The sequence below is a fragment of the Emiliania huxleyi genome (assembly GCF_000372725.1).
Source record: "Emiliania huxleyi CCMP1516 unplaced genomic scaffold EMIHUscaffold_238, whole genome shotgun sequence".
In the NCBI taxonomy this organism is placed as follows: Eukaryota; Haptophyta; order Isochrysidales; family Noelaerhabdaceae; genus Emiliania; species Emiliania huxleyi.
Genome location: NW_005200264.1, coordinates 187,249 through 202,361, shown reverse-complemented (window position 1 = coordinate 202,361; position 15,113 = coordinate 187,249). Strand labels below are relative to the sequence as shown.

Genomic DNA, 15,113 nt, shown 5'->3' with positions numbered 1-15,113 from the left:
GACGCCCCGGAAAGGGCGACGCGCCTTGCATCGACTCGCGCGCGCGCGACGCGTCCTTGATGCTCTCAAACTCGACAAAGCCAACAAGTTTGCCGTTGCGATCGTTGCGCGTCCGGCACGACTCGTAGCCGACAAAGCCGCGGAAGTGGCGCTCGAGGACGCCGTCGGTGATGTCGGACGGAAGCTCGGGAAGGAAGAGCGTCTGGGATGGCTGTGCACGGCTCATGGTACAAAAAAAAGAACGTGCTCCTTCCCAGCGTGGAAGAGGCGGTGCAGGCGTGGCGGGGGCACCGTGATCCACTGTGCGCCCGCGCGTCTTGAAGGCAAGTCTTCGCAAACAAAGAATTTTGATGCCAAAGCGCGGTGACCAGCTGGCGGTGACACGCATGGGACGAGGCCTTGATCCTCTGCGACTGCAGCGAGACATGGTCACTCCCAGCCGCGTCGCCTTCTCGTGGGCGCTGTGAAGGTGCAACGTGGAGGCACCAAGCTCCGAGAGTGGCGTGCTGCAGCAGCGCTTCCGCGCGAGCAGCGACGCTCGCGGAGACGCTATCCATTTTTGTGGGACCGAAGGCGTCTGCTGCAAGCAAGCCCGCACGATCAGCGGCTGCAAGCAAGCCCACACGATCAGCGCGCCCCAGCAGAAGCGACGTCCGTGCCAGGCAGTCCGGACCAGCGAGCGAGTTCTTTACCAGGTTGCAACCCTAGTTTCGCACTGTGCTGTGAACAGAGGTGAGCACCAACCAACCATCCGATGCTGGGGTGCTGCCAGCAACCAACCAACTCACCGGCGAGCGGAGCGAACCGAAGAGCTGGGGCCAAGTTCGTGGCGCGCTGTGAACGTCAACGCCGCCCGCAGCATCGAGCGGGCGCGTCCTCCCCAAACCAGCGCCGGCGCCCGGCGTGTATTGCACCATAGGTCGTCGGCTTATTGCCGACGGGCGACGTGGACGGGACACAGGGACGGGCGAACCACGTACCCGAACATAAAGCATGATCTACTGGATCCAGTTCCAGAGAACGGGGCATTGCACCCCTACATAGTGCGGGACCTGGGGCAGCAACCAACATGCAACAACCTGGATGGGGACGGGGTGCTGCGCAACCGACGCCAATGCCAGCAGCGTTCACAGCACAGAGCGTGCGAAACTAGGGTTGCAACCTGGCATGCAACCTGGGTAAAGAACTCGCTCGCAGCCACCAACGAGTTCTCTCGTCTCTCAAAAAAAACAAATTCGATCGGGCTGCGACCTCACCTGTGCGTGCCCATCTCGCCCTCTCCCGGGTGCGACCTCCACCGTGTCCACGTGGCGGTGTGGGAAAAAGAAGAATTCACGGGGACGCGGCCCTCTTCAGAAAACGTATTCCTCGCCCTCCTCCTCTGTTGTCCCCCCATCGAGTTCCTCGTCACTAGCGCTGCCCTCCTCGTCCACCTCGTCCTCGTCCTCGTCCTGCGCCTCGTCCTCGTCCTCGTCGTCCTCGTCGTCCTCGTCGTCGTCCTCGTCGTCGTCCTCCTCGTCCTCCTCGTCCTCCTCGTCCTCTCCCCCCCCCTCCTCGTCCTCGTCCTCGTCCTCGCTCTCGCCCGATCGAAAATCCTCCTCGATGTCGACGAGTAGTGTGTCGACCTCCTTCTGCACCTCCCACTCCCAGAGCGCCCTCAAGCCAACCCACCCTCCACGGATCGACCCACCCTCCGCCGGAGACACCGGCGAACTCCGCTCGACCAGCTCCCTGGGCGCCGCCTGCCGCGCCGCGCGCACTGCCGCCGCCTCGTGCACATGAACAACGCCGAGGGCGCGACAGACACTTGCGAGCGATCCGAGGCTCCTGGGGTCTAGGTAGGCGAGCACATGCGCCACCAGCGTGTCGGCTAGCTCGAGCAGCCGGAAGGGCGGGAGCGAGCGTAGCGCGTCTAGCTTGAGCGAGCGCGGCACGGCGCCCAGCCATCCCTCGACGGTGTGGTGCGCGTGCGAGAAGGGCTCCGACGGAAGCAAGGGCGCCTCGGCTCGGTAAGCCCCCCACGGCTTCGGGGTAGCCAGGGCACGCTCCTTCAAGGTTGTTGACGGAAAGGTATTACGCAAGTCCTTCACCTTGAGTGCATCGGCGAAAGGACCGTGCAATACCCGGCCTTCAACAACCTTGACGGTGCACTCGAGTAGCAGCCCGACGGTTTGCCTGCACTCGACGAAGCGCAGCATCGGGCCCAACAAGTAGAGCAGCGTCCTGAGCTCACTCTTGCCGGCGCACACCAGCAGCAGCTCGGGCCTGGGCTTCTCCGCAGCCTTTGCCGCGTCGGACGCATCGGCCTCGGACTGCGCCGCCAGCGCCGCCGCCAGCTCCGCCGCCTGCGAAGAAGCCTCCGCCACGCGGACGGCCGCGTTTCTCGCCGCCGGTGATGGCCCCACCGTGGCGAATCGCGCGGCGGCCGCCGCTGCCGCATCCGACGCGGCTGCCGCCGCCGCGGCGGTCACCGCCGTCGCCGCCGCCGCCGACTCTAGCTCCGCCGCGACAGTGCCAATCGGATGCACAAAGCGATCCTGGAGCAACGACGGACTGCTCGTCGTCACTTGTATGGAGGAGGGGCGGGGCCGCAAGATGACGCGCAGCGCGTACCCGGAGAGCTCGAGGGCTTCCACGTCGGTGGTGCGGAACGAAAGGTGGGCGTAGCCGAGCCCGGGCAGGCGGTGCCCCAGCGCTGTGCGCCATGCCCACTTCCGCCCACGAATTGCAAGGGTCCCTTCGCCGCAATCGCACGCCCCGAGCAGGATCCGGCTCATCGACAGATTGGCGGACAGCGATTCAGCAAACGTCAACCCCCAGTGCCGGAGATGGTATGGCGACCACCCATGCGCTTGCGCCAGCTTGACCAGCCCGCGCCGGTGACATCCTCCAACCACGACAGCTGCTGCAGCCACAGCGCCTCTTCTTCCTCGAGCCTGGCAGACATGCGCATTCGCACCTCCACCGTCGCCTCGTGCGGCAGGATATCCCCGACCAACCCGTCAAGATCGAGAGGCCGTCCGTTGTGCGTCACGTAGAAGGCGGCCTCTCGATGGGCAGGCCATGCGGAGCCGGCCCAACGGGACTTCCGGGCCATACGCAGCAGAATCTCACGCAGCACGTCCAGAATGGTGTCATCACCGTCCATCACCACCACTGGCACGCCGGCGGAGCCACGCACGAAGAGCGTGATGGGCCGCACCATGATCCCCGTATTGAGACAGGCGGCACAGTTTTTTCTTTCTTGTGGAGTGGTGGCTAAACAGAGATGACGCGCCCTCACTTAGGATCTTCACAGTTTGGATCTTCACAGATGACACGTCCTGAGTTATTTTTTAATTATCCTAGACTCTTCACACTTTGGCTCTTCACACATGACAAGTCCTCACTTATTTCTTGAGTACCCTAGGATATTCACACTCTGGCTCTTCACAGATGACACGTCCTGAGTTATTTATTAATTATCCTAGGTCCTTCACACTTTGGCTCTTCACACATAGGGGAGGTCAATCAGGGGAGGTCGAGAGGAATGCGATGAAATGCGAAATGGAGGACGGCACGCCGCCACCACACACGGTCTTCACGCCGCACGACCCATCTCAGCCCGCGCGATGGGTCGCACCAGTACACGCGACCGACTTCAACGTTACAGCCTTCTTCGAACGCAGCCGGATGCAGATGAACGGCCATTCGGGGACGTCCATCGTTGGCCAGCTCGGTCAAGGGGAGGCGACAGGCTACGCCGAATACCTGCAGGTATGTGACCCGCACCCTCCCGTCGCCTAGCAAGAAGATGATGGCCTGCGCGCCACTCCTCGCCCCCGCTCCCGTGCCCGTGCCCTTGGCAGGCAGTGCAGGTGACCGTCATTAGCAACAACTTGTGCCAAGGGCTGCTCAACCCGCCGGTCGCCAACCTGAACATCGTTGGCACAATGCTCTGCGCAGGAGGCGACGGACTCAAGGACGCCTGCATGGGCGACTCAGGCGGCGCTCTCTTCCTCCCCGCTGGCGAGGGCCGACCGCTGCCCGTGGCGATTGGGATCGTCTCTTGGGGCGTCGGCTGTGGGCTCCCCGACATTCCAGGCGTCTACACAAGAGTCTCGGCGTACAAGGGCTGGCTGGAGGTGATCGCACTAGATGACGAGAGACCGCGACAGTATCCGTCACTATTTACCCTCATGCAGCTCTCGCTCCCCGTTTCAGGAACGGATGCAGCTACAACCGCCGTCGCCACCCTTCACCACCCCAAATCCTTCGCCGCCGCCGCCGCCGCCGCAGCCACCGCCACCTCCGTCGCCGTCGCCACCGCCGCCGCCACCGCCATCAATGTCGCCATATCCACCACCTCCGCCACCGCGACCGCCGCCACCGCCTTCTCCTCCGAAACCGCCGCCGCCTCCTCCTCCTCCGCCGCCGCCGCCGCCCTCGCCCTCGCCACCGCCTCCGCCGCCGCCCTCGCCCTCGCCACCGCCTCCATCCCCGTCACCCCCGCCCGCAATGCCTTCACCACCTACGTCGCCATTTCCGCCCCCAGCTCACTCACCGACACCATACTACTCATCCCCACCTGCCGCATCGCCTCATCCGCCGTCGCCCCCGCCCCAGCCGCCGCCGCCGCCGCCGCCGCCGCCGCCGCCGCCGCCGCCGCCACCGCCGCCGTCACCGTCACCGCCGCCGCCGCCGCCACCGCCGCCGTCACCGTCACCGCCGCCGCCGCCGCCACCGCCGCCGTCACCGTCACCGCCCCCACGCACACTTCCACCGCCGCCGTCACCGTCACCGCCCCCACGCACACTTCCACCGCCGCCGCCGCCGCCGCTGTTGCCGCCACCGCCACCATCGCCCTCGCCACCGCCGCCCTCGCCACCGCCGCCGCCGCCACCACCACCACCTCACCCGCCGCCGCCGCCACCTCCCCGGCCGCCGCCACCTCACCCGCCGCCACCAGCGCCACCGTCGTCCGCGTCCAGGGCATGCGGCCTCAACCAGCCGTTCACTCTGACCAAGTCCAACGCGTGTCCAAATGGCAAACGATCTTGCCGGTGGTGCCAGCAGATTGGGGGCAGCTCTGGACCATACACCTCCGAACGGCACAGGCGGTGCGAGTCTTTCTACGTCAGCTACGACGGCGAGGTGGCCGAGTGCGTCTTTGAGCAGTCGGGCAATGCTTGGGTATGCGTGATGGACTGGCCGCCGTATGTTGCGTGCACTGACTCAACTAAGCCGCCCACCCCCCCTCCGCCCCCACCGCCTCTCCCGCCTCCGACGCCTCTCCCGCCTCCGCCACCTATGTCCTCGCCGCCGCCGCCACCATCTCCCCCGATCGCGCGTTTGTCGACGCTGCCACCTCCACCGAGCTGCCCTTGCTCCGGCATCACGCCCTGCAACCACCACGGCGTGTGCGAGAGGCGCGTCCAGGTGGGCACGCAGGGCCACCACCACGAGCATTGGGTGAACATGGGCGGAGTGTGCGAGACAGACGCTCCAGACTGCGACTGCCCGTGCTCCGGCGTCATGCCGTGCTACCACCACGGTCATTGCGAGCGGCGCGTGCGGGTTGGGACGCAGGGCTACCACTATGAGCAGTGGGTGGACGTGGGAGGCGTCTGCGAGACAGACGCGGCAGACTGCGAGCTGAGCCCCAGGGTGGCGCACACTCACGCGCCGCCTCCGACCCCGCCAACGCCCCCGCCCCCGCCCCCGCCCCCGCCCCCGCCCCCGCCACACCCGCCGCCGCCCCCGCCCCCGCCTCCGCCACACCCGCCGCCGCCCTTGCCGCCCTCGCCCTCGCCTGCGTCTGTGCCGCGGGATGCATTGCCAGCTCCGCCGTCGCCCTCCCCCGCCTCTCCCTGCGCCACGCGAGAGATGCTTGCGGGCAGAGCCCGTCTGACCGGTATAATTGGCGACGAGTGGTGCGCCGGTGGGCCCACGGGGATCAGCTGGCAGGGCAATGTCTCCTTTATTGCTCACGTGCAAGCAGCCTGCGAGCGGTGGTACGTGGATCCGTTCGACGTTCCTACCGCGGTCGGCAAGCCTTACGAGCCGTGCCGCGGCGGCTGCAAGCTCTGTGACTATAGGTACGACAGCAAGAGCAGCAGGTACAAGTGCCGGGCGGGGCCCGAGACGTACCGGCGTCTCTGTCCGTCCTCGTCTGCATCACCACCCCCCACGGATGCTCTGCTGGCGCTGCCGCCACGACCACGACCGCCGCCGCCGCCGCCACCTCCACCGTCGCCGCGGCCGCCGCCGCCGCCATCGCTGTCGCCGCTACCGCTGCCGCCGCACCCCTCGCACCAGCCTAGGGTCCAGAGCCCGTCGCTGCCATCGCCTCCCCCCACCGCTCCCTGTGCCACACCAGAGACCTTTGTGGGCAGAGCCCGCCTGACTGGGATGATTGGTAACGAATGGTGCGGTGGCGGGCCAACGGGCATCAGCTGGCAGGGCACCGCCTCGTTTGAGGCGGCGGCAAAGCGATCCTGCGAGAGCTGGTACGTGGACCCCGTGCATGGCTCCAAACTGGCTCCGAACTTGCCCTCTGCGCCAGTGACATACGGTAGTGGCGCTCCGTACGCAATGTGTAGCGGCGGCTGCATGCAGTGCGTCTACGAGTACCACCGCGGACGGTACAGGTGCCTCGGGGCTTCGGATTTGTACGTTGGGGTATGTCCGGACTGATGCATGCCGAGCACGCTCTCTCTCAGTCTCACGCTTGAGACTCATCCGCCAAGCGCGCGCGGCCCGGCGCCGGCGGCGCGCCAGCCGCTGCGCGCTGGGGTTTCTCCCATCGCAAAGGCCAGCCAGCGTCCGCACTCCACAGAGACGCTCCCTACACGCACGGCGGGGCCGCGCCGCGCGGGACCGCCTGCATGTGTGTCTGGACGGTTGTGCTCTCAGCACCCAGGAGAGGTAGATCTCTGCTGAAAGAGAACATAATCATTCATGTGAGTACAGAGTGATGAAATCATGTGAGTAACAACGACATGCGGGGCTCATGTGCACAGACACAGCAATATCATAGCTCTCCCGTCGCCACGCCGGCGAAGAGCGGCTCGTTGTCGTTCGATGCGCGAGACGAGCGAGCGCGCACGAGCGGGAAGTCTCGAGAGCACGCCGAGCGCGGCCAGCGCGCTAGAGCGCTAGACGACCGTCGCAATGGAGACGATGAAGAGGGATGACAGCACGGAGGAGGCGAGTGGCCGGCGGTGCAGCGGGAGCATGGAGAAGGCAAACAGGTTATATGGCGTGAACAGAGCGAGCTCGACGCCCATCGCAAACGGCAGGTTTGCCTGCACAGAGGCGGCTGCGCCGCTGAGTCCCGAGCCAGCGAGCAGTGGCAGCAGGAAGAGGTAGGCCGCACGGTCCAAAAAGCTCAGCCACACCGCACCAACTGAAGACACGACGACACCAATCGACGCCATCCGGATCGCGTGCTGAGGGTCGAACGCTGAGTGGCGCAGGAACTGGCCGCCTAGGTCGGCTGAGAGGCGGAGCAGAAAGGCCTGCACGGCGGCCACAGCGAGATAGTGCTCTCGAGATGCGTCCGTGTGCCACTGCGAGAGCGAAGAAGCTGGGCGAGAGCGCCAGTGGTAATCGGCCGAACCGGCACAGTCGCGAGGCGTGATGGCTGCGGGAAACGGGACGGGTACAGCGCTATCGCCGGCAGCAGCGAGAGCAGGCATCGACCGACAAAGCTCGAAAATGATCTAACACGCTCCGGTTCTCCGTGGAGAAAATAAGAATTCCCACCGCTTACCGCGCGGGCTCCAGCGCTGGCGTCCAGGCGTTCACCGTCTCGGAGGTTGACAGAGCCGACAAGCACCTGCCCTGTGTCCGCGATTTTGCAGCGGGTCACCAGAGAGAGATTTTTTGCTATCAAAGCGAACCGGCGCAGCCAGAGTCTGGGCACAGGACACAGCATAGCGTGCCCAGTGGCCAGTGTCGGACGCTAGCAGGCTTACGCCCGCGCAGCGCCCGCAGCCGCGTGCGCGTCGGCTGACGGGTTTACTTTTTGGCTCCACTTGAGGCGCTGATGGCAGGAAGCATCCACCGATTTTCTGCTTCTCTCACTCTCTCGCTCCACAGCTCGCTCCCGTGCCACCAAGCTATCCTCAGCCGTGCGAGAGTCCGCGTGGTTCAACAGGATCATCACATCCTCGTGATTATACTTGCGAGCCCAAGTCTCGAGCGCCGTGTTGCCTCTTTCGTCGTGCGTGCATTTGGCGTGCCGCGCAATCCTGTTTTTTTTTAATGCCCGCAACCCACTCACATCTCACTGTAAGGACGGTTCCGCCGCTCGCGAGGGGTGTGGGGGTGGATGATTGTCGGTGTGTTGGGCTCTGGGGCGGCGCGGGGGCGCGGGGGTGGGGGGGGGGGGGGCACAGTGCCCCCTGGCCTGTGGAAATTGCAGTTGCGTGTGCGAGGCCACAACTCGCAGGTGGCACATAGAGACACCAAAAGACAGCGCGTGCGGCAGTACGAGCGCGCGCCACGCTACTGCGTCTCGCGCGTGATCGCGAAGCGCAGCACGCACGCGCTAAAGTCGCGCGCCGCGATGCCGTTCGTGTTTCCTGCCGAGTCGAGATGGTGCTGCTCGTGGATCTCGTAGAGCGAGAGGACGAGGAGCGCCGCCCGCGCGCGGGCCGCCGCGGGGAAGAGCGAGTGGCTTGCCGGCGACCACGGCGCCGCCGCCCGCCGGACCAGCGCCGCCGCCTCGCCCTCGCCGCCCGCGGCGCGCTGCAGCGGCGTCGGCTCGCCCTCGTGCAAGCTTGCGCCGCTGCGCAGCAGGGAGAGAGCGCGGGCGGCGGTGAGGGTCTCAAGGTGCGCGAGCGGCGTCCAGCCGCGGCTGGCGACCAGCCAGGCGGCGAGGTCGGCGTGGCCGCGGCTGTTTGCAATCTCCTCGGGCGTGCCGAAAGGCGTAGCGGCGCGGGAGGCGCCGTAGGAGGAGAGGAGCTTGGCGACCTCGAGGTGGCCCTCTGCGCACGCGGCGATCAGCGGCGTGGCGCCGTCGTCCTTGGCTTGGTTGGGCGCAGCACCAAAGCAGCCGGGCGACCTCGAGGTGGCCCTCCTGGCACGCCATGCACAGCGGCGTGAAACCGTCCTTTGCAGCTTGGCTGACCGCCGCACCACCCTCGAGAAGCAGCCGGACGATGTCGAGGTGGCCCTTCTGGCACGTGATGAAGAGCGGCGTAACGCCGTCCTCATCGGCCTGATTGACCGCCGCGCTGGCCCCGAGGAGCAGTCGAACGATCTCGACGTAGCCGTTCTGGCACGCCATGTACAGCGGCGTGGTGCCGTCGCTCATTGCTTGGTCGACCGCTGCACCCGCGTCGCGCAGTAGCTTCGCTGTCTCGACGTGGCCATACTGGCACGCGATGAGCAGCGGCGTGGCGCCATTGTTGCCGGCTTGGCTGACCGCCGCGCCGGCCTCGAGGAGCAGCCGGGAGATCTCGAGGTGGCCCGGCCGGCACGCGACAAACAGCGGAGTGAAGCCGTCGTTATCGGCTTGGCCGGCCGCCGCGCTGGCCTCGAGGAGCAGCCGGGCGATCTCGAGGTTGCCGTTCAGGCACGCAACGTACAGCGGCGTGAAGCCGCCGTTCATTGCTTGGTTGACCGCCGCGCCAGCGTCGCGCAGCAGCCGCGCGATCTCGAGGTGGCCCTGCCGGCACGCGATGAACAGCGCCGACGCGCCGCTGCCATTCGTCACCCCGACGCTTGCGCCGGCTTCGAGCAGCAGCCGCACCGCCTCGGCTTGCCCGTGACGAGCGGCCCAGGTCAGCAGCGTGTCCTGCGTGTCCTGCGTGTCGGGCAGGCCTGCCGCGCGTCCGCCGCCCGGAGAGGAAGGCTCGCAGCGCGGCAAGGTCGCCCACCGCCAGGTCGGGCACCAGAGTTGGGCTCGCGGCGCCGCTCATGCCGCCAGAAGAATTTAAACAAAAGAATTTGGGTTGCCTCGAGTTCGCCCGAGTGGTAAAATGCAATCGAATCTGCCCGAGTGGTCAAGTAAAACTTTGCCTTTCGTAAAAGTTGCCCGAGTGGTCGGTGGGGAAAAAACCAAAATCGAGACGGACTTCATGAACGGCCGGGCAATATGTCTTCCTTACTATTATTAATTGATGCTTTTTGCACGGCCGAGCCCCCCCCCCCCCCCCCCTCCCCCGCGCCCATTCCCTGCCCTCTCCCGCCTCACACTCCGTCAGAGCCCCCTCCCCTCTTGCACAACAGGAATTTTGACAATTAACCAGGTTATTGATGGGCTTGCCCATCCCGGAGTGGTTCGACCCCACACAAACCCGAGACGGTGATGGGAGGCGTCGTACGGTGATCTCATGCCCAGTGAGGTAGTGCATCTGACTACCCCGGATCCTGCTGAACAAGCTCCTCTTGTAGCTCGATCGGTCACACCGCCATCGCCGTCCGTCGGGGAGAGGGGGGACGACACTGCTTCGGCAGCGTGCACCTCGATCCTGCACCGTGTTTGTTATGACCCCCCCCAATGAGCACTCCAGCGAGGGAGGGCGAGACGATCGAGGGGTCCCGTACCATGCGGAATCGACCCTATCCAGTGCTCAAGTGCTCAAGGACTGACACGCTTCATCGGGGGGTATGGGGCGCCGAAGCTTTCAGAGCCGCGGTTGAGCAAGTGGTGTCGAGCACATGGCCTCACCGACTGGCACGGGCCTTCCAGACGACGTAAGACCGGGACCGCTCCAGGCCGAGGCGCTGCTCCGTCTTCACGGCGCTCCCGAAGCTCGTGAAATGCTCCAAGCCGCACTCGATCACCTCGACTGCCTACTCACAACTGTCGCCTCGCCGCCACCCTCTCCGCCTGAGACGGATACAGGTACCCATCTCACGCCTCTAGCCACACCACTGCTTCCATCTCACGCCTCTAGCCACACCACTGCTTCCATCTCACGCCTCTAGCCACACCACTGCTTCCATCTCACGCCTCTAGCCAACTCGTAGGCACAGTGGTCTCCGCCTTTGCCGATGACGAAGACCTTTCGCGGGAGCAGCTCCAGATCATCAAGGCGCGCACCATGTACAACATGGTGGAGGAGATTGACGACGGGCAGACGAAGCTGCTGTTCCTCACCAACCCGCAGGCGGAGCAAATCGCTTCCACGCCCGAGAGCATCCAGAAGCTGCTCGACGCGCTCGAGATCCCGAAGCCCTCGCTTGTTATCGAGCTGCTGGGCAGCTGGGGCTCCCGCTTCTCCACCGAGTCTGAGTCGCCAGAGTGGTTCGCGCAAGCCGCAACAAGCCACGCAGCCGGAGTTCTGCACGGCAACCCGCCATTTTTGTCGCGAGAGGATGAGCGGGCAGCGGCGGCAAAGATCGACATGTTCATGGCTGACGTGCTCATCCCGCTCGCCGCGCAGACGAACGCGGTTGTGCTCTGCGGCGCGACGGGGAACGATCTGCTCTCGGCGTCATTCACGAGGATGTACAGCGTCACCAAGCACAGGTGGTGCGGGCCGCCGCCCTTCACGATCATCAGCACGAGCAGCGCGATCGAGTCGCTTTACCGCAACCCCAACGAGAGTGCATACTGGCGCCGCTTGCGCAAGGCGTCCCGCGCGTGGTGCCAGCGCGACGCGAAGCTGCTCTCCCTCTTCGGCCCCAAGCCCGAGCAGGCGACGATGAAGAGCAACATCGACCTCGATCCCAACGCATCCTGCATCATCATGACCGACTGCATCGACCCCAAGCGCGATCGAAGGGACGGGAAGGCGTTTCAAACGCTGATGTCGGCGCTGGTGCGGCACCTAGCCAGCTCCGTGCCGTCTGTTGCAATCAAGACCGGCTTCGCGTCCAAGCGCCCACTCGGCCACCCCTGCCGTCGCTCCCTCGACATGGCGGCCGCACGCGCGCAAGCCGGCACGCCGGTCCTAGCGCTGGATATGAGGAAGCGAGACGCACTTCCGGCCAGCCTCAAGCCCGCCATCCCACCCAGCGACGGTGCCAAGGCAGGCAACGACGCTGGCAGCGAGAGCGTGGTTGGCAGCAGCCTCTTCACGTGGCCAAAGCCCGGCCCGCGAACCTCGCTTGTCGCCGTGGCGGCGGAGAAGCGCCCGGGCGAGCGTTCCGAGTTGATCGCACAAGCCAAGGCGCAAATCGATGCGTGGTGCGAGAAGCTGCTGCAGGCCGGGCTGGCGGAGACGTTCGATGTGTGCACCCTCGCGTTCCTTCACGACGCTCTGATGGGCGATGGCGACGTCAACACCCAGGAGGTGGCGGGACAAACCCTGGGCGACGGCGGTGTCGTCTCGGCAATGTCCTTCGCTGCCGTGCCGCTGCACCTGGCGATCCAGCGCGCGCGCGACGGAGGCGACGATGGCACCACGGACGGCGAGCTGCCGTGTGCCACTCCGGGACAGATTGCCGAGGTGGCCGAGTGGCTGGCTGACCGTGTTTTTAGCGATGCGTGGCGCGTGCTCCCCGACCGCAAGGAGCGCGAGGAGCGCGGCGAGGACTACCACTCTCTGTGGCAGGACGAGCTCTACTGTGAGGCAGTCTGCGCCAGGACGCTGCTCTCCTCGCCCAACTTCTACAACCTCAACCTGCAAAACATGGAGGGCGCGCACCGCCTCGTCAACCAGCTCGTGCGGCTCGACCGCCTCCCGCCGTGCAACTCGCTTGAGGGGCTGCTGCTGCTTCAGGACGCGTGGCGCGACTTCGACGTGGCGATGCTGCTCGCCGGCCGGTACAAGCGCACCTGCAAGGCGATTTTTGCCGCGCAGCTCTTCTTCAGCTGGCTCGTCGTCGTCGGCTCTGGAGGGGGTGACGAGCTGCTGGAACCCACCCTCAGCCAGGATGCGGGCGGAGGGCAGTGGCCAATCGAGGACATTGTGTTTGCACTCTCGGTGGCCGTTTCGATCTTGGTCTCTCTCGAAGCCGTGCTGCACTCCAAGGCACGCTGGCGGCAGCTGCGCAGCGGCGCCTGCGCCCTGCAGTCGACAATCTGGCGCTACCGCTCACGCACGGGCCCCTTCGAGGTAGAGGAGAGCAGGCGCGACTCGTCACGACCCGAGCATATGCTCTGCACCGTGCTCAACCAGTGGCGCACCAATCTGATGGCGGGCGCTAGCCTGAAGACCACCAACCTCAAGCGGCAGCACCCAAAGCACGTCTACACGCATTTCCAGTACTCGGGCATCCCGGGCCCCAATGCCGACGACCACCAGTCGCCAACGCAGCCCGTGCGCTACATCGCGCTGCGCATCGACCCGATGATGGCCTTCTACGCCAAGCGCATCCCGTTCTACACGCGGCAGGGGCTGCTGCTCAAAACGGCGATCATCCTCTTCAGCGTCGTTGCGTCCGTGCTCGCGCGCTACGGGCAGCTGACGTGGGTGACTGCCGTGACGGCGCTGGCCACCGTCGTCACCTCATGGTCCGAGTTCTCCGATTGCGAGCGCAAGGTTGAGCGCTACTCGAGCGCGATCAGCGGTCTCGAGGCTCTGCTCTCGTGGTGGCGCTCGCTCGGAGAGGTTCAGAAGGCGTCGAAGGAGTCGATCTCCCACCTGGTCAACACCGCCGAGTCAATCATCGCGGAGGAGCAGTTCTCGTGGACCTCGACGGCGGGCATGCAAGACCAGGACGCAAATGGCAGGGCATCCAGCGGCGCCGGCGGCAAGGACGAGAAGGCAAGGACCTCGACGGCGGGCGTTGCCGATATCATTTGACCCTTGGCGAATCGCGGGCAGGTACCGTCCGTTCGCTGCGTATATCTAGGAGCCTCTCCCATCGCGGCCCGACTGGGGCCGAGTCCGCGGGGCTCGCACGGTGCACGGGCCGGCCGCGAGAGCACGTACTGTGCGCGCGCGGGGCGAGTGACTTCGAGAGTCACTTTAAGTGACTTCTCGATGTCACTCTCCTAGAGAGATAGACACTAGCGAGGCCCACCCAGGGGCTTGCAGCCTATGCAGGTTGCAGATGATCGGTTTGTTGATAGAGAGCGAAATAAAAAATATGTAGATTGTCATCATCGTATAGACCCGTGCTCCTCCCCCTCGGGCACACTGGCACGCGGACTATACACTACACACTTAAACGTTGCATCGCAGAAACAACCCGCCCGAATCCTCGGCCCACGATCCCCACCCTCGCTGGCTACTCCACGCAGATGCCCATCCGCCCAAACTTCGGGCCGAGAGCGCATTCGCACTCCTCCCCGCCCACGCACTGGTTGCGAGGAGCAGTTGAGTCGGCGGGAGCAGCCGCGGCCGCCCGGTTCGCGGGGTCGCCACCGCCGCCGCCACTGAGCCGGTGGCGGATGTCCTCGCGGAGGGCCGCGACCAGCGCGAGCCAGCGGGGGAAGGGCACACCGCTCGAGAACTCGAGGAACCGCCGCTCGCACGAGTGCGAGTGGTACACCTCCCCCCAGAACCGGAGCAGCCGTCCGAAGCCCTCGAGCAGAGAGCGCGCCTCCTCCGACAGGGCGGGGACGTCCTCCGACGCTTCCTAGGCAAGTGTCCACGAAGTGTCTAGGAGGTGTCTAGGAAGTGTCTAGGACGTCCTCCGACGCCCCCCCCCCCGCGCCTCGCCGCCCAACGAGGGCGCCTCGCCCTCGCGCCTCGCCCCGCCGTGCACCTCCCCGGCGCTCGCGCCCACGCCCGACGCCTCGCAGACGGCGTCTAGGAGAGACACGCGGCCGCACCGCCCATCGCCGCCCCGCTCGCCGCGCCCGTCGAGGTCGGCGAGGAGGAAGAAGAGGATGGCGGCGTTGATGACGCACATTGTCTCGACGGACAGGTCGCCGTCGCTCGCCTGCCGGCGCAGAGACGGAGGGGGGGAGGGCGGTGAGGGGGGAGAGAGGGGAGATGCCGCCGCCCCGCCGCAACGCACCGCGGCCACTAGCGCTCGCGCGAGCTCGACGCGCCGCCGCGTCACCACCTGGGCGAGGCTGCCCCGCGCGGCGTCCGCGAGAGGCCCGTGGCGCCTCAGCGCCGACAGCTTGGGTGTCATGCCGGCGGCGGCCGCGGCAACGGGCTCCGGCGGTGCGAGGCCGAGCGAAGCGAGGGGGCGCATGCCGCGCAGCGGCGACGCCTTAAGCAAGGTGATGTCGCTCGTGGGCAAGCCGCCGCGTTTGTTTGTGGGGGGGGGGGGGGGGG

At 66.1% G+C, this 15,113-nt stretch overlaps 4 protein-coding genes across 4 annotated transcripts in view; 1 reads left to right on the top strand and 3 right to left on the bottom strand.

Annotated features, from left to right (window-relative positions):
- Window positions 1-20: 20 nt before the first annotated feature.
- EMIHUDRAFT_236737 (hypothetical protein) lies at window positions 21-226 on the bottom strand (the record flags this gene model as incomplete). The annotated part of the gene is made up of 1 exon (XM_005779039.1): window positions 21-226. A coding segment is annotated over one exon (206 nt), but the record flags the coding sequence as incomplete, so codon positions are not given.
- Window positions 227-1,352: 1,126 nt separating this feature from the next.
- On the bottom strand, window positions 1,353-2,777 carry EMIHUDRAFT_236735 (hypothetical protein; the record flags this gene model as incomplete). The annotated part of the gene is made up of 4 exons (XM_005779038.1): window positions 1,353-1,403; window positions 1,626-1,769; window positions 1,851-2,345; window positions 2,568-2,777. 4 exons carry the CDS (start codon window positions 2,775-2,777, stop codon window positions 1,353-1,355), a joined length of 900 nt encoding a protein of 299 aa, XP_005779095.1.
- Window positions 2,778-3,845: 1,068 nt separating this feature from the next.
- EMIHUDRAFT_48533 (hypothetical protein) lies at window positions 3,846-4,130 on the top strand (the record flags this gene model as incomplete). The annotated part of the gene is made up of 1 exon (XM_005779037.1): window positions 3,846-4,130. A coding segment is annotated over one exon (285 nt), but the record flags the coding sequence as incomplete, so codon positions are not given.
- A 9,982-nt stretch (window positions 4,131-14,112) lies between these two features.
- The window catches only part of EMIHUDRAFT_236730 (hypothetical protein), a gene marked incomplete at both ends in the record, with an annotated part of 1,666 nt that continues 665 nt past the window's right edge, over window positions 14,113-15,113 (bottom strand). The window contains 3 exons of the mRNA XM_005779036.1: window positions 14,113-14,463; window positions 14,593-14,769; window positions 14,848-15,048. Coding sequence (XP_005779093.1) covers window positions 14,113-14,463; window positions 14,593-14,769; window positions 14,848-15,048 — 729 coding nt within the window. The remainder of the gene's footprint in view (window positions 14,464-14,592; window positions 14,770-14,847; window positions 15,049-15,113) is intronic.